General features: G+C 54.6%; 2 protein-coding genes across 3 annotated transcripts in view; one reads left to right on the top strand and one right to left on the bottom strand.

The window, feature by feature from the left end:
* Positions 1 to 3,209, top strand: part of ZNF598 (zinc finger protein 598) — a 14,018-nt gene extending 10,809 nt beyond the window's left edge. For both annotated transcript variants that reach the window (XM_027684008.1, XM_027684007.1), the window contains exons 10-12: positions 18 to 153; positions 932 to 1,076; positions 1,182 to 3,209. In XM_027684008.1, coding sequence (XP_027539809.1) covers positions 18 to 153; positions 932 to 1,076; positions 1,182 to 1,529 — 629 coding nt within the window. In that variant the 3' untranslated portion in view covers positions 1,530 to 3,209. The remainder of the gene's footprint in view (positions 1 to 17; positions 154 to 931; positions 1,077 to 1,181) is intronic.
* Positions 3,210 to 5,688: 2,479 nt separating this feature from the next.
* SYNGR3 (synaptogyrin 3) lies at positions 5,689 to 22,355 on the bottom strand. The gene is made up of 4 exons (XM_027684009.1): positions 22,218 to 22,355; positions 13,370 to 13,610; positions 9,831 to 9,973; positions 5,689 to 7,956 (listed from the first exon to the last, which is right to left on the bottom strand). The coding sequence occupies exons 1-4, from the start codon at positions 22,314 to 22,316 to the stop codon at positions 7,747 to 7,749; spliced, it is 693 nt and encodes a 230-aa protein (XP_027539810.1). The 5' UTR covers positions 22,317 to 22,355; the 3' UTR covers positions 5,689 to 7,746.
* Between the last annotated feature and the right edge of the window lie 33 nt (positions 22,356 to 22,388).

Below are 22,388 nucleotides of genomic sequence, written 5' to 3'. Positions count from 1 at the left end.
TTCCCTGTTCCCCCCAGGCTTTAACTCCGTGGTGCTGTTGAAGAACCCTCCTCCGCCTCCGGGCCTGTCGGTGCCTGTCAGCAAACCCCCCCCGGGCTTCGCTGTCATTCCATCCACCAACATCTCTGAACCTGTCACTACAGCTCTGAAAGAGTGAGTAAATAACTCCTTGGAGTGAGTTATGTTCCACAGTGCACCTCAGTTCTGTCAGGTGGGCTTCAAAAACAGCGCAGGGAACACTCGGAGTTACTCTGAGCAGGGTGAAGATTCCCATTGGGAAGTCCTGGGGTGTTTGTGGGCTGGATTCCAGAGAGTTGTGTAAAAGAAAACAGCCCTGTGTAGCTGCAGCTGAGGAAGTGAAAACCTGTGCAGTGTGGCTGCTCAGACTTTGGTCTATTTTAGATTTATTTGGGAATCTGCAGCTTCAACATATTCCTTCACCTTCCCATCGATTCTGTCGGAGTCCCAGCAGCAAAGTGCTGAGGCGTGTTCTCCTTGGTGACCTTCACTGCCCTGATCTTCCCAGTAGCTGCTCTCTGGTCCTTCTGGGATAGAAAGAGGAGTTTGTGAGAAAAGGAGAGGGGAAACTGTGCCAGTTTAATACAGGACCTGCATTATCTGTCGGTTTATTTGTGGTGTGGTCTTTGCCCACGTCTTTTTAGTGAACTCCCCTTACAAAGCAGCTCGTCAGGACCGTGTTAAATTTGGATTTTACATATTCTGTCTATGTAAAGCTGGAATCTGATACAGAAATCCCATATTTTATCATCCTGGCAAGACAGCTGTGTGCAGCTCACAGTAATGCACGTGGAGCTGGGTGGAGGAAGGACGTGCAGCCTGTAAACCAGAACAGCCTTGGGATTTATGTCCCAGGGCACTTTGCTGTGACACAAACCAACGTCAGAGTCACTTCTGGTGTTTCCCAATGCAGGCCAAAACCCTGTCACGGATCATACTTGATACCTGAGAACTTCCAGCAGAGGAACATCCAGCTCATACAATCCATTAAAGAATTTCTTCAAAGCGACGAGTCCAAGTTCAATAAATTTAAAACTCATTCTGGGCAGTTCAGGCAGGTGAGTGGGTTCCCAAAACCTCCCTCTCTGGGAGACTTGAATCCCAGTGGGATTTCTTAAGAGATCTGTGTATTTCTAATTCTCCCCCCGTGCTGTTCCCTGCAGGGAGTGATCTCTGCAGCACAGTACTACAAGAGCTGCCGAGAGCTGCTGGGGGAGAACTTCAAGAAGATTTTTAAGGAGTTGTTGGTGCTGCTGCCGGACACGGTGAAGCAGCAGGAACTGCTCTCTGCTCACAATGACTTCCGAGTCAAGGAGAAACAAAGCTCCAACAGGCCCAAAAAGAACAAAAAGAACGTTTGGCAGGTGGAGTCCCCCGCGGACCTCGACTGCTGCATCTGCCCCACGTGTAAGCAAGTGCTGACTCAGCAGGACGTGGTCACCCACAAAGCTTTGCATATTGAGGATGAGGAGTTCCCTTCCTTGCAGGCAATCAGCAGGATCATCAGTTAGCTTTCCCGAGGGCCCACACACCAGGCTCTGGCTCTGGAGATGCACTTTTGGAATGAGGTTTGGCAGCGTAGAGTGGCCGAGGGCTGGTGCCGGTTGAGTCAGTGAGGAGCAGGTGATTTGGGGAGCCCTCTCGGGGCAAAGGGATCATGGGAATGTGCTGGAGCTCATCCCTCCCACAGTCTGAGCTCCCAAAATCTGGGGTAGGGTTAGGCTGAGCCCCAGGGTGGGCAGGCAGGGGCTCCTTCCTCCTGGAACATGCAATAGCTGGGAATCCTTTCTGATCTGCAGACTGACAGGGGACACAATAGGGGAATAAGCATCTGGTTTGGGGGTTTCTTTCTGGTTTTGGGGTGGGGGAAGATTAGGGAATCACTGAAATGAACAGAAGTGGCTTCCCTTATAACATTCTGATTTTTTTGTGCTATTTCAGTGAAGATCACACTAGTCAGGGGTACAAAGGTGCAGGAAAGATGCTGCTCAGTGGTGTGACCAGGAGCGCTGCAAACACTGGGCTGCAGAGTTTCCTGTCTGCAAACAGAGTCCATTCTGCTGCTTGAAGAAATGGGCTGGTCTGTGCAAGATTTGAAGTTGCCTCTGACCTTTTCTGTAACATGTTCTTTCAAGAAACTGATTTTGTAGCCCTGCATGTACAGTAACAGCATTAAGGCTTTACTCTGCGTAAAGCACACGGGAATTTTATTTAATGACTGCCATGTTTCTAATTTCTTGGTTGTATTACTGGTGGGAGCTCCCAACAGCATCCTGGGACATTAAATGCTGCTGATCACTGACCATGTTTTCTGCAGTGCCTTTAAGTGCATTTCTCTGACACCTGCACCTCCCTCGGTGACACCAGGCTGATGTAGCTTCGCTCATGTTTTTTTGGCATCCCCAAATTCCACCTCCTCAGAGGAAGAGGGGGATCTCTTAATCCTGTGAGGTGACTCCTCCAGCAGCAGCTCTGAGGTGCTGGAGTGCCAAGAGCCCTCCCTGCCGTGCACTTCCATGGCTGTAGTTCAGTGTCCGACCCCTCCCATCTCCAGGTTTAGTTATTTTTAACATGTAGGAATAAAGCTGAAATTAATTTATGTAATTTTTAGTGACAGAACACAGCTTTTCTAGAGGCATCATTTCCATGAAATCAAGCTCAGAGTTAGTCCTGCTACAGCCACTTTTCCTTGCCTTACAAAAGTTATTTTTGCTTGCTCAGGCTGCAAAGTGCTTCGGGTTTCTTTCCTGGGTATTTAAGACTGTTTTGAACACCTGAACGTGTTGTATTTGGCCCCAAACAGGGCTGGGGAGGATGATTTGCCTGCATGGCTGTTCACACACTGCATGAGCACGTGAGGAGTGGGGACATGTCCCTGTTGGTGCCTCAGGTGGGACCTGGATCCGAGTGGGGCACGATGCCCAGGAGTGCATGGGGGGGTCTGGAGGGTGCCATCTGCCCCCACCACTTCAGTCAGCTCCTCTCCCCATCATCAGGGGGCTGAGATGCATCTTCCCTGCAGCAGGACCTTCCCTCTTCCCTTGGTTTTCACTCTGTCAGCAGCTCCCTGGTTCCCTGGGCTGGTGCTGCTGGGAGTTCCCTCGAGGCTCTGGGTCTCTGGGGCCTGCTCTTGCAGTTTCCTTGTTCCTTGTGCTCACCTGATTAAATAAAGTTATTACCAAATTTTTTTTTTTTCTATTCATTTTTAACTCTTTATTGAAAATAAGTTGCAGTTGGTTACACGGACACCGAAAATACAGAATCACAGATTGTTCTCTCAAAAGATATTTTTATATATATAATATATACAAAATTGTAAACATTTTAAACTTATTTCCATACACAGTCCACTTTATACTACACTGCACAGAGGTTAAGTGACAACTGCAACTCCTGGAAGCGTCTGCTCGGACAGAGGTATCTGCAAAGAAACTGAACTTCCCAAACCACAGTTGGGATCTGTTGGAGATTAAAACTCTTAAAGGATCTGAGGTTTAAATGTGTATTGCAACGAAATCCAGGCAGCTGAACTTGGGTTTCAAGTCGAGACAGTGAAGGCTGTTTCTGAACCTCACTGGGGTGGGAGAGGCTCTTGTGACACACAGAGGGTCAAAATGCAGCTGAGAATGGGACAAGGGGGGACCAGAGCGGGACCAGAGCCACCTGCTTGGGGACAGCACGGGCTGAGAGGAGTCTGTGAATATGTACAGCAGCTTTCACTGAGAGAAATGGCCATTCCACAAAATAATGATGGGATTTGCTATGGAATAGACGGTGAGAATGGTTAGTGGGAGCTCAGAGCAGCAGCGGGCAGAGCCAGGAGCAGCACTGTGCTGTTCTGGGGGGCTGGCGATGGGCAGGGGAGGGTACAGAGTACCCTGTGAGGAACTGATGGACAGCAGAAAAGAAATGCTGGGGGTGTCACTTGCTGTTGTGGCAGGAACTGATGGGAAACTCATCCCACAGCGTCCAGGCACAGCTGGTTGGCGTGGCATAAAGGGAGGGATCTGCTCTTGGGGTCTGCTCCAGCCCCCTAAACACAGAAGCAGGTAATGGAGGGGATATTTTTACTAAATATCGCTTAAGCAAAGCTTCCACCTTGCTAGGAACAGCTTAAAATGCTGACAAAAACTCCAATTCTTTCAAATCTTTTAATATGCTTTAAATAAATTGCAAACCCCATGACGTGGTTACCCCAGCACTGGGAAACACCCGAGTTGTCCCGGCAGAGCCTCCTGGAGCAGGGGGGTCGGGCAGAACTCAGCATGGGATTGCTGGAATTCTGCTCTTTACACCCAAATTCAGTGCTAACAGAAGGTTTGGGGCTGAGCTGAGCACAGCAGAGTCCTGCCCTCTGCGAGCTCGAGGTGCTGGGGGGTCCCGAGCTCTGAGGAGAACAGAGGGACATAAACGGCTTGTGAGGATGGCACAGCCCTGGCACGCTCAGGACAGTCCTGGCGTGGTTTTGGGACAGCCCTGGCATGCTCAGGACATCCTGGCGTGGTTTTGGGACAGCCCTGGCATGCTCAGAACAGTCCTGGCGTGGTTTTGGGACAGCCCTGGCATGCTCAGGACAGTCCTGGCACGTTTTTAGGATGTGGTCTGGGTAGTTATGAGGGAACAAGTGCTATTGTACCACATCAAATGGGCTGGGAGAAAAAACTGGGGAGAAAGAAGATGGAAATGGATGTTACAAATACTTGAAGCCCCCAGTACAGCAGTTCCTGCTCCCATGGCTCCAGTTCTCTAACCATGGGCCCCTTGGGCTGTATCTATTCCAGCCCCACCTGTACACTCTGGTCTGCCCAAGGGGTCATGGACACACCGAGGTGTGGCAGCACCTCGGGCACTGCAGGGTGACTCCAAGCAGCTCGTGGGGACACTGGGGGGGCTCACAGAGGATTCCAGGCAGGATTCCAGGCACAGGGTGGGGGCTGTGTCTCACACTAACCCTGCCTCTGAGCATGTTTGGATTCGGCTGGGTGGAGGCTGCTCTGGGGTTGGGGAGCTGCACGTGGGGCCTTCGGCAACAGCCCCCCCAGCCAACCCAAAAACGGGGGTGTTTGAGTCAGGCTGAGGTGGGTCAATGCTCCTTTCAAGACCCTGGTTGCTACAGGGCCACCTGACTTTTGGGTTGTCCCCTCCTGTCTCATCGTGGCCACATCCTACATAAACCCATCACTATTCCCTGGGAAAACGCCCCAGTTATGGGTGTCCTGCCCGTCCCAGTGCCAGCCCAGCAGGGATGTGCTCCCCTCCCTGACAGGGACCAGCATTTTGGGTGCAGAGGGATCAGGGTTAACCTCCCCTGAGGTGCCTGTTGATGTGGCTGGACACGTTATTCCCGCTCTGGTTTAATCAAGGAACAATCTGTCCTGCCTTCCTGCTGCCAGGAAGCCTCTCGGGTGCCCAAGCCCTTCCTCCTCCTTCTCCTCCTCCTCTCCTGCCCAGCAGAGCAGCCAAGTGCTGCCTGCAAGGTGAAGGTAACACTGATTTTTAAGAGCTGGAACGAGCTGCTGACCTCGGGAAGGACCAGGTGCCTCAGCCGGGGGCTGGAGCTGTGCCGGCGGCATTCCCATGTCATTCCCTGACTCCCGAGGTCAGTCCTGGCACCGAGCGTGGTGGGATGTGCGTGTGGGGCAAAGAAAGGCAATGCAGGCCTCGGGGGGGACATTCAGAGCGTGTAATATTCAGCACGGGGGGGGTACAGGGGGCAGGACACGTCCCGCAGGCAGACACAGCTTTAGCTCTTCACGGATACAAGGAAACTCTGGAACAGTTATATTATAGTTAGAAAAAATACACTGTACCGAACGAACATTATCTCACGTACAATCAATTTAAACATTTAAATTGATTATAATTTTGCTAAAATATTAACACGAGTACTGGTTGTGCTGCTAAAGTTTCAGTGTTCCCTCTAAGGAAAATATTGCTACAGTTCTACCGGACCCTGTGTTAAAATCCTTGGGGTTTTTTTTCCTTTCCCAGCAAGACTGGCTCCACAAAACCGCAAAGATCCTGGAATTCATTTAGGCTACTCTGGGGTTTGGGTGTCCCTGTGAGGAGCTCAGCACTGGCACAGCCAGGGAATGCTCATGGAACCCGGCCTGGATGGAGGGAGGCAGGGAATGCGCTTTGTCACCGGCGGTGACAGCTCGGGAGGATTTGCTGCTGATTACTTGGTTTAAATGGGATTCAGCAGCAGGAATGAGCTGTGGTGGTGGTGACCAGGACCTGCTCCATGGGGAGGGGCAGGCTGGGACTGTTGCTCCTCACGAGGCCGAAGGCAGCAGCGGCTTTGCCGGAGGGAACTGGCAAGGCAAGACCCCGGAGCGCCGGAGAGCCGGGGGTCTCCAAGGATGGAGCTGCCACCAAGGGGGTCAAGAAGTCAAGTTTCAGCTCCTCTGCTCAGTCCTCAGTGACACATGGCCTGGAGCAGCTGCTGCACAGGCAGGGAAAGTCATCAGGGAAAGTTATCAAGGAAAGCCAGCAGGGAAAGCTGGAAGGGAAAGTCAGCAGGGAAAGCCAGCAGGGAAAGCCAGCAGGTGGCTGACAAGGACCCACTGGATTTTACACATTTCGTTTTTACAAGGCAGGAATTTTGAAGCTGAAACTCCAAACTGAGCCTCTTTCCTGGGTGCTTTTCACTGACTCTCTCCCCCCACACTATTCCCAAACATGTGAGCCCACTCGGGAGGGACTTCAGTGGCCTGTGAAGCCTTTCCAGTTCCCTGCCTGAATTCCTCATTTCTGGAGACTGCAGGGTGACACACATGTCCCCACCTGGGGTTCTGCTGCAGCTGACAGATGGTGGCTGCTCCCAGTATGAAAACACAAGTCCAATATTGCTCCTAATGGCCTTGGACTTTGCGCCTGAGCCCCCCACCCCTGGTGCCAGGGCTGAGCAGGAGGACGTGGCAGCGCTGCCAACCAGAAACTTCCCAGTTCCCTGGTGAACAAACAGAACCACAACCTGCCATATCCCGCTGATCACAGGCTATTCCCAGTCAGCAGCCAGCTACTGCTGAACTGGTTCCCAGTTTCAAACAGCAACTTTTTACACCCTTGACCAGAACCCATTGAAGCACAGAATTAATCTGCATATTGACCCTGACCTCGACCCACTGTGACCCCCACCCCGTGCCTCTAAGCCAAGTTTGAAACACCTGTTTGGATATTTGTTTTGTACAGTAAATATATACAAAGAAAAGTAACACAGACACCACTTAACTTCCTTGTGAATTTGGCACTTTCCATGGAACATGGACTGGAAAGCTCCTCAGCAGGAGCCCAACCCTCCCCACCACCCGCCCACCCTCAATGGATTCTGTGTTAGTTCTGGAAGAACGAGATAAATAACTCCTCAGAACGAGAGAAATAACTCCTCAGCTACTGTTTTCTAAGAGGAAAAGGTGTCCTGGGCTTTCCCAGCAGAGCCAGCACCCGGCACCAAGGCTTAGAGAGGGCATTTATTCATCTTCCCCACGCGTAGGCGATGTGGCAACAACCTTCCTTCCTTCTGGCTTAGAGGGAACACTGCTTTTAGAAACCCTGGGACAGGTAAGACAAGAACCAATACCACTGTACAGAATTCACTGCACAACGAGCTAATAAAGGGACCCAGCACTGACTGGCCACGGCAAGGAAATGGGACTGAATACATTTGGGATCGGCCGGATCCGGTGCTGCACCGTGGGACGCGGCCCCGGGGACGCCCCGGGGCCCTCAGTACGCTGGCACTTGGTAACCTTTGGGGTTGGCCTCTAAGGTCTCGGTGAAGGGGGGGCTCTGGTAGGTCTCCGTGCTCTCGGTGCCGCTGCCCACGGGGTACCCGGGGTACGGAGCACTCGGGTCAGCCGGGAACTGGTCGGTGGCAAAGAGCGACATGTCCGTGCCCAGGCGGTACCTCTGCAGGGCCCTCACTGCCAGCACCACCTGCGGGAGGAGCAGGAGGTCAGGGGGGGCAACCTGCATGGCCCCAGCATCCCACAACTCCCCCCCAGGACCCTGCATGGCCCCAGCATCCCACAACTCCCCCCCAGGACCCTGCATGGCCCCAGCATCCCACAACTCCCCCCCACACCCTGCATGGCCCCAGGAACCCGTGACCCCCCAGGACCTCACATCCTCCCAGGACCTTGCACTCCCCCAGGACCCCACTTCCCTCCAGGATTCCACAACCCCCTCAGGATCTCACATTTCCCCCAGGACCCCATGTGCCCCCAGGATCCCACAATGCCCTCAGGATCTCACATTCCCCCATGATCCTGTGTCCCCCAGGACCCCACATCCCCTCAGGACCCTGAGTTCCCCCAGGACCCCATGTCCCCAGCACTGAGCACATGGCAGCATCCCAGGAAGCTGCTGCCCCGCTCTGTTATAACCATGAGCTAATCCAACCCAAAGCCCACCCTGTAACCCTAAAGAGGCCATTTCTGTGTGACAGGTTGACCCCAAAGCTGTGTTGGGGTGGGGGTTGCAGCCTGGGCTCGAGACCCCTGGCTGTGCAGAGCTGGCACTGCTGGCACCAATGAACCCCTGCGCCGTGGGGAGGGAAAACTGATGAGTGCCAGGCCAGAAAATAGGTCAGTTCTGCCAAGACTCCTTCACCCTCTCCCAGGTTGCCAGAATTGAGGTCACAAAGGGTGGGAAATGTGGGCGGCAGAGCCGCGAGTGCTCGCTCTGATTTCAGGAGGTTTCATTAACAATTTCAATTAGTTTATACATGACAGGCTCAGGAGGAGAAAAAAAATGCCTGTAGACACTGAGAATGGTTTCCCAACCACGCTGGCCATCCTCTGGGATGGTAACAGGGGAGTGGGAGCAGATGCTGAGGGGATGGGGGACATCCCCCCGCCCCGGGGGCTGCACTCAACTCAGGCAACACAGGGATGGAGAAGAGCTGTGGGGAGCTGGGATTAAAAGAGATTTATTTGGATAATCATAAAGCAGGGAGCAGTTGAATTGGTGAGGAACTGGAGCCAGGCTGATGCTGGAAAACCTCAGGCTGGCTTTTGCCCCAATTCCCTTAAGGCAACATGGAATTAGGGCACATCCTGGGGCTCTCTGCCCAGGAAAAACTGGAGGAGTGGAGGTGACACGGAGCCATCCTGGCTCCTCCACACACAGCCTGTGGAGCAGGAGCTCCCTGAGTGGCACAAGCCCCCAGGACATGCAGGGTCCAGCAGCTGTAGGAAAAGGGCTCTGGAAGAGGTTCCCCTACCCCTGTGGGCCCTGGGGATGCACAAAGCCAAAAATAGGGAGCACAGGGGTTTCTACAAGCCCCTGCCTCTGGGTGGACAGCAGAGGGGCCAGCCTGGCTCATCCCAAGGAGCTGATGAGCCTGAGAGCTCCCAAAATCCCCCTGCCATCCCATGAAACCAGCTCAGAGCACTGATTTGCTCCTGGGGACCTGTTGGCTCCCAGCTGAGCTGCCCCCGGGGCTCTAACGAGGCCCCAAAATCAGGGCAGCTCGTGGCTGGTGACACGTTCTCAATGGGAACACAACTTCCCAGGCCCAGGAGAAGGGGAAGCCTGGAATTCCCCAGCGACAGAGGGGACTGAGCTGATGCTTCCCGGGTAAGAAACCACCAGTTTCATCTGTGGAGGGCCCACAGTTCCCTCAGCGCAGCCCCTCAGCACCCACCAGGATTCACTTCTCCAAACCCTCCCCAGATTCCTCCTCCAGCCCAGTGCTGGACTTTTTGTGTCTGCCCTGAAGAGGTTTTGTGTCTGCCCTGAGGAGGTTTTGTGTCTGCCCTGAGGAGGTTTTTTTCTGCCCTGCCCAGCCCAGCTGGGGCTGCACTCACCCAGATGATGATGGAGAAGAAGGAGAAGGTGATTGCTGCCCGTGCAGCGTCGGCCCCCTGCGCAAAGCCCCTGGTCAGCGTCGTCCTCTGCCACTGGTTGGCCAGGAAGCAGAAGGCCACAAACCACAGGAAGGCCAGGAAACCTGGGAGAGAACAGAGCTGGTCAGTGCTGTCACCTCCTCTCCTGCAAGGACCTCCACCTGCTGCTGCAAAGGGTACATTTAATGGGATATTGGGAAGAAATCCCTCCCTGGGAGGGTGGGGAGGCCCTGGCACAGGTTGCCCAGAGAAGCTGTGGCTGCCCCTGGATCCCTGGAAGTGTCCCAGGCTGGGCTGGACGGGGCTTGGAGCAACATGGGATAGTGGGAGGTGTCCCTGCCCTTGACAGGGGGTGGAACTGGATGAGTTTTACGGTCTCTTCCAACCCAAACCACTCCATAATCCTGTGATTCTGTGACACACGTGACAGCTCTGCTCCTCCCTAAAGAGAATCCCTCTGGGGCTGTGGAACTGAGCAAAAATACTCTGGTGATTATTCCTTACTGGAACCAAAGCTGGCTGAGCAAGAGATGGCTGCAGCTCCCCTAATTCAATCACCAGCCAACAGCTCTCCAGATGCCAAGGAGCTCAGCAAACAGCCAAGAAACAAGCCAAGAGCACACAGCCTAAGGAGCAGGGAGGCCTTCCAGAGCTGGGAGGAGGAGCTGCACAACCTGGAGCCTCCCATGATGCTGTTTTAAGGGTCTCCAGCTTTCCTGAGGTCCCCCCACCCTCCAATTCGTATGTCAATGCACGTGTGGATGCCGGGGATTCTGATCTGATGCTGATTCCTGGTGCTGATTCCACCCAGCACCTTCCCAAGGATCCATCAGCACATCAGTATGAGCAGCCACACTGCCAGTCCCCTGGGGCTGCTGGCTGTCTGACTGCAGGGAGAGGAAGAACCTTCCTTTATTCCCCTTTATTTCCCTTTATTCCCTTTTATCTTGCCAGTTGTCCCTAAGTAGGATATAAAATGCATGTGACCATCCTCACCCAGTGCTGGAGTCACAGGGCCCACTGCCTTTAACTCACAGTTTGCTCCTAATTGCAGTTTAAGAAGCCACATTCTTTGTCTCCTTCTCCTGCACGGCTGGGCCTGGGGCTTCCCAACCATCCACACTTCCATCAGCCTGGCCAGGAAACTGCCCTCACAGCAAGGATCAGCCAGGCTTTCCCTTTCCAAAGCACAGACATTTCACCAGAAATGTCCTGGCACTGAACCCACCAAAGCTCTGCCTATGCACTTTCACTTCCCCTTAGGCTGATGGCCTGTTGTCAGTGACCTCTGGGGTTTATTCCTTAAAGGTCCTCAGGGTCAGAGATGTTTTCTGCTCCCCAGCTCTGTTACAACAGGGCTTCACCAGCAGCTGTTCCCTGCTACGGGGAGCAGATCCAACCCCTAAATTTGGACACGAGGAGATGCACACCCCAGAGATGGTGGTGCTGGCTGGTGTGAGATGAGCCTGGGTCCCCAGTGCCATCACAGCCCATCTGTCAGTGGTGTCACCCGAGGGCTTTCAGGAGTTACAATCATGCACGTTCCCCACCGTGCACCGGCTGTGCCGGGTACTGCAGCTGCCAAATTCCTCCTGCAGCACCGAGGGGTGGGAGACACCACCCTCCTCCTCCTGAAACCACCAGCCAGCGTTGTGTCCCTGGGGTTGCTTCTCCTGCCACCCATGTGGACTTCCTAGAAGTTTGGTGATGCAGAGACGAGCCTTTCCCCTCCACATAAGCCCTGAGAGGAGGAGGATTCCCTGCAGTGCCACGGGAAGGCAGGAATTGCTGCCGGTGGAGGAGATGGGGTCAGGCACGGAGAGCATCTCCAGAAACACAAGCCAGCTGTGGTTCAAAGTTTGGAGGACTGACACGGATTTTAAAACCCCCCAAGGAGGGCTGAGCTGGCAGTGACGTGGAGAGGCTGAATGTGCCAGTCCCAGCTCCAGCTGCTCCAGCAGCAGCTCCACAACCTCCAGCACACGGGGGAAATGGAAAACGCCAGGAGGCACCAAAAGAGCCAGGAGATAATTATCATTTTAGGATCTGCAGACAACAGAGTGCAAACACCAGGAAAGATGTGTCACCATCCTAATCCCAGCCTGGTCCCAAGCAAACGCCTGTCTACAGGAGCAGCTGGAAGAGAAAGTTGCAAATGCTGTTTGCAGCGTGGTGGCCCTGCCTGAACCCCTGTCTGTGTCCCAGTACTACCACCCAGTTATTTCCCAGGTGCATTTTAGGAAGAAATTCTTCCCTGTGAGGGTGGGGAGGCCCTGGCACAGGTTGCCCAGAGAAGCTGTGGCTGCCCCTGGATCCCTGGAAGTGTCCAAGGGCAGGCTGGATGGGACTTGGAGCAACCTGGGCTACTGGAAGGTGTCCCTGCCCATGGCAGGAGGTGGGACTGGATGGGCTTTAAGGTCCCTTCCAACCCAAACCATTCCAGACTTCCATGATACTCTCATTCCCCCAGCCAGTGGATGCATGACAAGGACCAAGGAGAAAGGAGGCAGAGATGTAGAGCAGTGCCAGTTCCCACATCCCTGGCAGGGAGCAAAGGGCTGCCAGGAGGTGGAAGGCAGGGAGAGAGGATTGCAGCCTCACTCTGCCACATGGAGCAGCAGCCAGGAGATGGATGTGATGTTCCCCTTCTGCTTGAATCCAAGGGTTTCAGGCACTGAGCCCCACGGAAGGGGCTGTAAATATTCCCTAACAAGGGCTAGACACTGGCGCTCCAGCACCACGGAAATGAGCTCTCCAGCAAGGAGAGAACACCCTCAGTGACAGGCCAGCACAGGGAGGTGATGATGGATGTTCTCATCTGGGACAGAGAGCCATCAGAGACGTCTGTGCTGGATAAATCACCTTCAGACTTTGCTGACACGAGAGCCTGGGAATGGGGAACATCAGCTGCCAGCAGAGCCGGGCAGCTCCCGCAGCAGCCGAGCAGAGGATGTTCTCTCCCAGCTCAAGGCATCCTGCTTGCTCCTGTTTGCACGGATCAGCCTCAGGTCCAGGGGCTCCAGAGGGCACAGAAGATCCATGCCAGCCCCGGGGGTCCCAGCCCCCCCTGCCCACAGTGAGAGGGGCCAGAGGGGTGCAGAAACTGCTTCTGCTCCGCCCCAAACACATGCACAGAGTGAAACCAGACTCAGCACAACTGAGGAAACCACCTTTTCGTGAGCCAGAAGTTGACGTGGGAGGGTAAAACACCCTATCTGGTCTCTGACATGTGACCACCAAACCTCACTTCTCTGTGTGGCCTCACCAAAGCCAGCTCAGCAAACACCTCCAGCTGCAGCAGTGACACAGACAAGTGGGACTGCCTTCAAGCCACCACATGTAGCTTCCTGAGCTCACAGCTGGGTGGGACAAGGCCCCTGCCACCCCTGCTCTCCCTGAACGAGGCACTCCAGTCGTGTCAGGCCGTGGGGGGAGAGGGGAGGACTCGGGAGTGGAGCTGCAGGAGCCAGAGCCGCCCCTCCCTCAGCCCGCAGAGGTACCTGAGAAGCCAAGGTCCAGCAGCACGGCCCGTTTGCGGTCCTTGACGCTGCTGATCTGCTGGAAGTACAGGTCCACGATGAAGAAGAAGATGCAGCCGAAGAAGGCGATGATGCCGACGGCGATGCCGTAGCTGCAGGCGCTCTCATTCTCGTTGAAGATGCAGAGCAGCTCGGGGTTCTGGCTGTCCTTGTTCACGTAGCACTCGTTCACAATGGAGCCAAACACCACGATGGAGAAGATCTGCAGAAGGAAGGAGGAAACACAGCTTGCTGCTGTTTACATTTGCCTCCCTTTTCCAACAGCAACATGACTGGATTCGATCCTGTCCTTGACTCCATGGCAACGTGGCATTTGCGAGACGGATCCTGACTCCCGTCTGGTTGGTGGCTCCAGCCAGAGGGCTGGTGGATGGTACCTGGTGGCCCTCCCCTGTGAGCCTGCCTGCCTTTCAGTGCCCTGCTTTGCAGAGTATTTTAAGGATGTTTCCTCCAGACAGGCTGGGGAGGGTAAAAATAAACAGACGGGGCAGGTCTCTGCACAGTCCTCGTGCTGCTCTCCATCATCAGGCTGCTCTGGATAAACTCCCTGTGTCCCTGTGGAGCCAGGAGGAATGAAGTGCCAGAGGATAACTGAGCTGCTGAAGGCTGAGCCAGGGAAGGGCTGGATGCCTGGTGGAGGGGGGACGGGAGGTGGGGAGCAGCTCACCTGGGCACAGGGGACAGGCTGCCCTGGGAATGACTGGGCAATTTTCCACCTGGCTTAGCAGGGGCCGGAGGATGCAGCACCTGCCCCCGTTATCCAGTGACCTGGTTTGTGCCCTGAGAGGGAGAGAAGGGCTGGGACAGGAGGGTGTCTCATCCCTGCAGGCAGGGAAGGAGCGGGCTGGCAGCAGCAGCCTGCACTAATACCATTCACCACGCTGCAGGCTGAAGTAAATCCCTTATCTCCCAACACCAAAGGCAGGAGCGGAAGCTGCGGGACCAGCTGCATCCCAATCTGCTCTGGATCCTGCTCTGTCAGAGCTTGGGAAGTGCTGCCCCACGCCTGGATCTCGGGCTGTGAGCAGGAGGGGAGCGAGGCCTGCAGGCACCATCCATCCTGCTGTGAGCCTCTGATCTCAGCCCTGGCTGCCAGCTCTGCTCCCTGTATCCCTGCCTGCATCCCTGCCTGCATCCCTGCCTGCATCCCTGCCTGGCTCCCGGCTCCCTGGGCGCTGCTGGAGGCCAGGGATGCAGGAGGGGAGATCAGAGGCTGCCTGGGAGCTGCTGAGGACGGACACGGGGCAGGAACAGCACGACACGGGGGGCACGAGACAGGGACAGGAGACACGGGGGCAGCAGCCCAGGAGCCACAGCTGGTGGCTTTCACAGAGTCACCCGTGTCCCAGTGCTGCTGCCTGGCCATGGGTCACCCCCAGGGAGCCACATCACAGAGGGGGGAAATGGAGCAAACCACCCCCAAAGACCCAAACACTCTTTAACAAAACATTGTGACAGAATTTTCTCCTAAGCATGAGCCAAATGTCTCACCCTTGACTTCCCCAAAGGACTTAATTTGGATTTACCTCCTCCAAACTCATTCCAGTGCTGTGGTGAAGCTGGGCCAGAGCTTCTTCACATGACAGGACACAGACTTAGGCTGTGCAAGGGGAGGTTCAGGTTGGACGTCAGAAAGGGTGCTCAGGCCTTGGCAGGGGCTGCCCTGGAAGGTGGTGGAGTCTCCACCCCTGGAGGTGTCCCAGGAAGGCCTGGCCGTGGCACTCAGTGCTCTGGGCTGGGGGACAAGCTGGGGATGGGGCACAGGGGGGATCCATGGGCTGGGAGGGCTTTTCCAACCTCAGTGACTCTGGGATTCTTCTGCCTGACGTTACTTACAAAGGCAAGTGTCCCATTAGCAAACACATCTCTGACCATCTCCACTGAGTCTCCTCCAAACTGGAGGACAAAGAAGTGGATCTGCCAGAGATTGACCCACTAAAATGAGATGGGGTTGGTGAGGGACCTGTTTTGGATCTGCAGGGTGTCATCTGAAATAAATGATGAGCAGAAGCAGCAGAGTCTGTGGAGTACACCCCATCTCAGGTGTGTAGGAGCTCCTGCAAGCAGCTACCTCTGGAACAGGGAGGTAATCAGACCTTCCTGCTCTTGGAATTTAACCACAACCTGGGATCCTGTCCTCCATCCATCCCCAGCTGGGATGCACCAGCCACAAGCTCAGTGGCCACCCAAGTCACCCATTTGGCATCTGCACCCTGTTCCTCACCAGTGCCATGCTTAGCTCATCATCATCATCATCACCATCATCATCATCATCACCATCATCATCACCATCACCATCATCGTCGTCATCATCATCATCACCACCATCACCATCACCACGCACACAACAAGGGGGCTGAGTGTGAGGAAGAAACAACAACAAACAGCAATAATGATTTTCCCACTGCTCTGGCAGCAGCTGTAACATCAGCAGTTGTAAAAAATCCGTTCATAAATAATGCAAAATTGTTATTTACCATCAGAAATAGCAACAGCATTAGTAAAACAGGCCCTGGAAGAAATAATGTGATTCTGGAAATCATGAATAATTGAGAACCTCCGACTCCACGCGATTACTTCTCTGGCAGGGCAGCAAACTTGTACTCAGCTCCTCTGAGAAGAGTTTTACTCCGTTCTCCCAGCAGTAACAACCTTCCCTGTGCCTTTGGGAGCCTGGTGGGAGCCCAGAGTTTTGGTGGGTGAGGAAGAGCTCCTGAAAATACAATTGAGGACGTCACAGAGCAGTTGTCTGGTGCTTGCACCAGGTTTGCACACCCGGGGCTGTTGATGGAGGATGCCCAGAAAAGATGTTTTACCACTTATCTTCCAGCTCCAGGGGGCTTTGGGAAGCAAGGCATCCCTTCCTGCTGCCAGACAACCCATGTGGCTCATCCCATAAGACCCCCACGACCACGTTTTGATGTACAAAACACAGGAAATGTTTTGTACACCAAAATCTTGGGTGGTCAAAATAGTAACTAATTGCAACTGCACATGTTTGATAGATGAGCTCAAAACATCAGCTCTGGCTGAAATACTCCTGTCAAAAGATGCCTCTGTCAAAACATGGGTTTTCTCTCCCTCGCCCCGTGTTTGAAATGTTAGTTTTTCTTAAAAAGAAAACCCAACTGGTGCTGGTAAAACATTTTAGTGAGAATAGATTCGGTGTTGTCATTCTAAGTATAGACGAAAAAATGCCTTTTTTTTTTCTGAGAAAATGTGGGTAGATGGGGGAAAATCAACCCCGTGTTTTTTAAACTTCATGCAAAACAAGTGCCATTTTCTAATCACCTCTACAAACCACAGTGGCCCAAACCCCCCAACCAGAGACTTGAAAGTAAAAACACAAGGTCAGATTTTGCACTGTGAGCGAGATTCCATGGGCCTGAGTGATACCTCACAGGACTGGCCAAGGAACCTTCACAGGACACTCCATTCTCCAGCTGAACCACCCAACACAACCAGCAGCAAATCTTGCTCTTGCTGGATGAACCAGTGCAAGATATGGGTAAGAAAAATAATTTTTCTCCAGCCACTCCAGAGAAGCTGTGGCTGCCCCATCCCTGCAAGTGTCCCAGGCCAGGCTGGATGGGGCTTGGAGCAACCTGGGCTAGTGGAAGGTGTCCCTGCCCGTGGCAGGGGGTGGAATGAGATGAGCTTTAAGGTCTCTTCCAACCCAAACCATTCCAGGATTCTGTGATTCTGCAGGACCCAGAGGTGCCATCACAGGAGCCCAGGGCACTGAGACACTCGTGTGCCCACAATGGAGAGAGACACATTTAGGTGTGGATAAACCTGGAGCCATGTGTCTGCCTTCTCTGCACCAGGTTTTTACCATCTGGAGGCTGGTCAGGCTGCCTGACTCCCTTCTGGAGTTACACTCTGCAGCTCCCTGTTCCCTCCTGGGGCTTGAACTGGCTGCACCCCAGCACACACACATTTTTCACCCCCTTTGCTTTCAGCCTCCTGCAGCCCAACGCCCAAAACGTGCTCCAGGAGACCTGGTGGTCTGAGCACAGCCAGTGCAAGGAAAATAAAAAGCAAATAACACAAGAGAGCACGAGCTGAAAGCTTCGGTGTGTGAACTGTCAGCCATTTTAAGGTGAGATGTTCCCACTGCTGATGCGCTGCACTGATTTGGGACCTATAAAAAAAACACCACCAGAAGGTGTGGGGTTGTAGGAGACTGCAAAGCCCTGCTTTGATTACACAAGCAGGCAACCATTAAAGTCAGCATCGAGGAAAAGCAGCGCATGGAGACAAATAACCCCGAGCTCATTCCCTCTGCTGCGGCTCCTGATCGATGGAGCTGGGCACAAACCACACCAGGGAGTCAGCACCAGCCTCTGGGTCACCCCTCACCACTCCAGTGTGGGCACCAGAGAGCCAAATGACACCCTGTGAGCCTGGCAAGGGAAGGATGGACCATCAAACGAGAAGGGAAAACAATTAAGGTCAAATTAGCACAGGCCAAATCCTGCTTAGCACAGAGTGTTTCCCTAAGCCCTGGATAAGCCCTCGTGTGAGCCACACACATCCCTCGGGCACATTCCCCACTCAGGGATGGAGTTGGACCCTTGGCAGAGGACCAGCCTCCCTCAACGCCCACCCAGCTCAGGCTCCGGGGGAATCAGGGCCCGGGTCCCTCCCCAGTTTATCTTTGCAGTTGTCAGTCACGGGGAAGTTTCCAGCACAGATCTGCATAATTTTCCAGGAGGGTGTGAAGACTAAAGAACTGCTTTGGGCACTGCCAGATCTCCCACGGGACCACGGCTACGACCGCAGAGGGAAGACCTGACGCGGTTCCTGGCACAGACAGAGGTGGTCTGATGCTGTAATAGGTTTATGGACATGTCCACCAGGCTAATCAGCTTGGGAGGATGCATGTTGATGACCACATGACTGATTTTTACTGAATTGCTTTTTCTAATGTGGTAAGAGGTGCTGGAACACAGCGCCCATTCAAAGTTCCTAATCTAGGGCTGCAATCTGAGCACATGGCACAGCAGCAGTGCTGGAGATCAGCGATGGCAGAAAACGATAAGTTAGAACCATTTTCAGCTCAGATCCAGTGAAATTTCCCCATGATTCCATTACCAAAAATGTTAAACTTAATTCTCTCCTTCCATGGGCAGTAGGTTGAAGGCAGAACTTAAGGCAGAAATCTGGCGACCCTGCTGAAAAGTGGCCAAGACCAAAGTCTGAAGCAGTTAAGATCATGGTAATGACTCTCAGAATCACCACGGGCTCCTTAAGTGCCAGAGCAGCCCTGGAGCTCTTCTCTAAGAGCCCCAAGTGCTCAAGAGGCAGAGAACCCCCTGAAGAGCTGCCCAGAGCTTCCTCCTTGTACTTCTCACTGAGGTCTCCTGGGGAGTTCTCCTGGCTATGCCAAGCAGCCACTTCCATCTGCATCTGTAGGATGCCTGGAGCAGGCAAGGTCTGCTCCCCAAAAGGAGCTTCCCAAACTTTCACAGGAGCTGTGTGTTGTATCCCAGCAAACCCACACTTCCACCCCACAGCACCTCAAACCAGCCCTCCTGCAGCTGCACACACACACTGTGGGTCATGTTGAGCTTCTCATCCACCAACACCCTCAAGTGCTTCTCCTCAGGGCTACTCCCAATCCATTATCCCAAACAAGCCTGTATTTGGGCTTAGGATTGCCCCAATCCACACAAAAGACCTTGCACTTGGCTGTGTTGGACCTCAACAAATTCACACAGTCCCACCCCTCCAGCCTGTCCTGGTCCCTCTGGATGCTCCATCCCTTCTCTCCAGTGTGTCAACCACACCACACAGCTTGGGGTCATCTGACCCAGGTGATGAACTACAAAATTATTCAACTTTAAGAAACAAGAGGCAGCAGATCAGGTCAGGCAGCTGCCAGGGCTGCAGGAAAGGGTTCTCCAGCTGTGTAGGCACCGCGCTTCTACTGCTGCTCTGACTGAAATCACGGGGATCACTGGAAACATTTCTTAGAATATTTTCCAAAACTGCCTTTAAAAGCCGAACCTAAATGTACGTCAAGAGAACAATTCCCCTGCAAAGCTGAGCGGCCACTTGAAAGCCCGGCTGGCACGGGCAGTGACAGCGAAAGGAACTCATGACTCTGTGGGCACCCTTGGTGAATATCCAGTCTGTTTTGCTGGGCAAAAAAATGTCTCCAAAGGAAACCACAAGAGCGATCACATCTTCATCTGACAAACTGCATCAGACGGAGGGGGAAGAGATGAATGAGGAACTGTTAAATGGTTCTTTCCAGCTTTTGATTTTGCAGCTCAAGCCAGGAGCGGTTTTTTCCCCCCTTCAGATACTCAGAATTACTCTGTGAGGGGGAGGTTGTGGCGTGAGGCGGAACCAGGAATCCCCTGTGGCCGTCGCTGACATTTGGGGCTTTCTGTGTTGAAGTCACCATTCACCTGCCAGTCCCTCAGATGTTTGCCAGCACAGGGTCTGAACCCACAGCCCTGAAGTTGCTGTTGGAGTCACAAAGAGGAACTGGACCCTCCTTTGGTGCTGGCTCGTTGGGAAGCCCCAGCAATGGTCACCAGCACTGAGCCGCTCGCTCCGGGCACATGAGACTGGTCCCAAATCCTTGTGGTGGTTCTCCATCACCATCACACTCAAACCAGCACATCTTGGGCAGATGCCTCCTCTTTTCCCCAAGGAACTTCACACACACAGCAAGGGTGATGCCTCCAGTGTGAGATCCAACTGCCCAGGGTAACCATATTTACAGGGATGCACCACCAAAGCACAGCAAGGAAAACCACGTGAAGAAAGCCCACCCCAGCACCTAAACTCAGGGCTTTTTGAATAACCATCCAGGGCATGGGCAGCCTGGATGTCCCAGGATGGCAGGCAGGGAAGCCTGGGAAGGGCTGTGTTTGCTTTGTGCATCCGGGAGCAGCACGGCGGGCGTTGGTCCGTGCTCCGGCTGCCACCACGGATGTCACCTGGTGCCCACGGTACTGCCACACTCACCCAGGGCAGCAGTTACACATGAACAGAACAGAAAGGCAGCAGAGACCTCAGCAAAGCCTTTGGTTGCCTCCTCCATCCAAGATCTCCACCTGGACATGGTTTTTGTCTGGCAAAAGCAGCAGAGCAACCGCTCGGGAGGAGCCCGGACACGCTCTGCTCTGCCAAACCTGCAAGAAACAGCAGGTGGGAAGGGAACCCCCCCTCACACCTCCCACCCAACTGCAGTCCCAGCTCGCACTGGAAAGGAGTTTTAAGTCTGAAGTGGTTTAAGGCACAGGTAACTGGGCTGCAACAGCCAAGCAAAAGCCAACCAAGGCTCCCCCAAAGTGGAGCAGCAATGGAGAAGGGTCCCTGACAGGTCTGCCAGCAAATCTGAGACCTGGGAAAAGGGCTCCAAAGGGCTTTTACTGTGGGACTTCCACAACCCAATCCCCAGCCCACTGAAAAGAGCAGAACCTCCCATTTTGCTCACTGGGCTTTGGAGCTGACTCCCAGTATTGCAAACATGGATGGGACAGCACTGCACACATCCCATGTTTGGCCAGATCAGTGGTTCCTGCACTTGTTTTGAGTTAAGTTGATGTGTTTCTGCAGTTGTAAGCACTTGGCTTTCACCAATTCCCTGTGAACACAGAGCCACAAGACCAGGGACTTTACCACTGAATAAGCCAGCCAGCAAATACACACAAGACTATTTTCTAAGCTGGGACCTTTATTTTGTCTCCATTTTCCATATCCTGGTCCTGCTTCCCAGCAGTGTCCAATCCCTGAAGGGATCTCTGAGACCTCTCTGGATATGACATGACAGATTTATCTCACACAGGCCCAACTCACCAACAGTGGGTCAGATTTATCCAACCATTCCCCAAACCAACACCACAGTCAACAGTTTGCCACTGCACTCAAGGAGGATCCAGGAGCATCCAGGTGGATCCAGATCAAGTTTTCTAGACTGAGGCAGTGCCTCTAGGACACAACTGCTGCCAAGTGCCTGAACCCTGCCCAAAATGCCCCGTTCACATCAATCTGGATGCCCCAGATCCATTGCTGGCCCAGCTCTGCTCATCCACAGCCTCCAGCCAAGCACCGGAGCTGGGCAGACCCTTCCCACTGGGGGCTTTTGGGAAGGACCAGGCATTCCCGACCTCCCAAGGCCACGCATACCTGCAGATCTCAGCAGAAAAGCCAGGCTGGGGAGGCAAATTAGGGGCTGCTCTCAGCCCTGGGCATCCGGGCCCCCGGAGCTCCAGAGCTCAGCTCCCTGTGCTGCCTGTTCGTGGACCACCAAAGCCCTCCCAGAGGGGCTGCACAGCCCATTCCACCGCCTGCTCTCCGCTCCGCGGCAGGAATTCATGGATGGGAGATGGCCAAAGCCCGTGCCATCCCTCCAGCAGAACGGGGAGCTGGGCAGGGCTGGCTCCCGGATTTCTGTCACACACACGCACGCACGGAGCGTGGAAGGCAGGAAAATGTCCTCTGCCTCCCGCTCCGCACCCCATCCTCCAGCACCGAACCGGGCACGGGCAGCGGCGCATCCCCCCCCGCCGCTCCCTGCCCCATTCCCAAGGGAATTCCCAAGGCAGCCAGCACGGCCCGGGGCGCCGGGCACCCCCCGCCGCAGCGGCACCGCACCGGGCACGATGTAACGGGCACGGGCGGGACGCACCCGGCACCGCACCGCGCACCGGCCCCGCACGGGCAACCGGGCGATGCCGCGGGCACCGCACCCCGCGCGGGCGCTGCCCCCGCACCGCACCGCACCCCGCACCGCCCGGGGCACCGGGCGCTGCCCCCCGCACCGCCGGCCCCGCCGGCCCCGCCTTACCCAGGTGGTCACCCGGAGCAGGGTCTGCGGCTGCTTCAGGAAATCCACGGGGTCGATGGCCCCCCCCGCCCGGCCCGCTCCGAAGGACGCTCCTTCCATCTTCCCCCGCCGCCCGCTCCGAGACGAGCCCCGCGCGCGCGCCCCGCGCCGGCCGCGCGCCTGCCCACCCGC

The sequence above is a fragment of the Neopelma chrysocephalum genome, unplaced genomic scaffold (assembly GCF_003984885.1).
Source record: "Neopelma chrysocephalum unplaced genomic scaffold, ASM398488v2 Primary Assembly neopelma1_65b, whole genome shotgun sequence".
Lineage (NCBI taxonomy): Eukaryota > Metazoa > Chordata > Aves > Passeriformes > Pipridae > Neopelma > Neopelma chrysocephalum.
This window is presented reverse-complemented; position numbering and strand designations above follow the sequence as displayed.

Bases quoted from the DNA above. Each gene is read 5' to 3' on its own strand.
- SYNGR3 (XM_027684009.1), bottom strand. From the start codon at position 22,316: ATGGAAGGAGCGTCCTTCGGAGCGGGCCGGGCGGGGGGGGCCATCGAC. The intron at 9,974-13,369 runs GTACCTCTGCGG...GTTCTCTCCCAG, and splicing joins GCTGGACCTTGGCTTCTCAG to GTTTCCTGGCCTTCCTGTGG. The intron at 7,957-9,830 runs GTGAGTGCAGCC...CTCCTCCCGCAG, and splicing joins TCTTCTCCATCATCATCTGG to GTGGTGCTGGCAGTGAGGGC.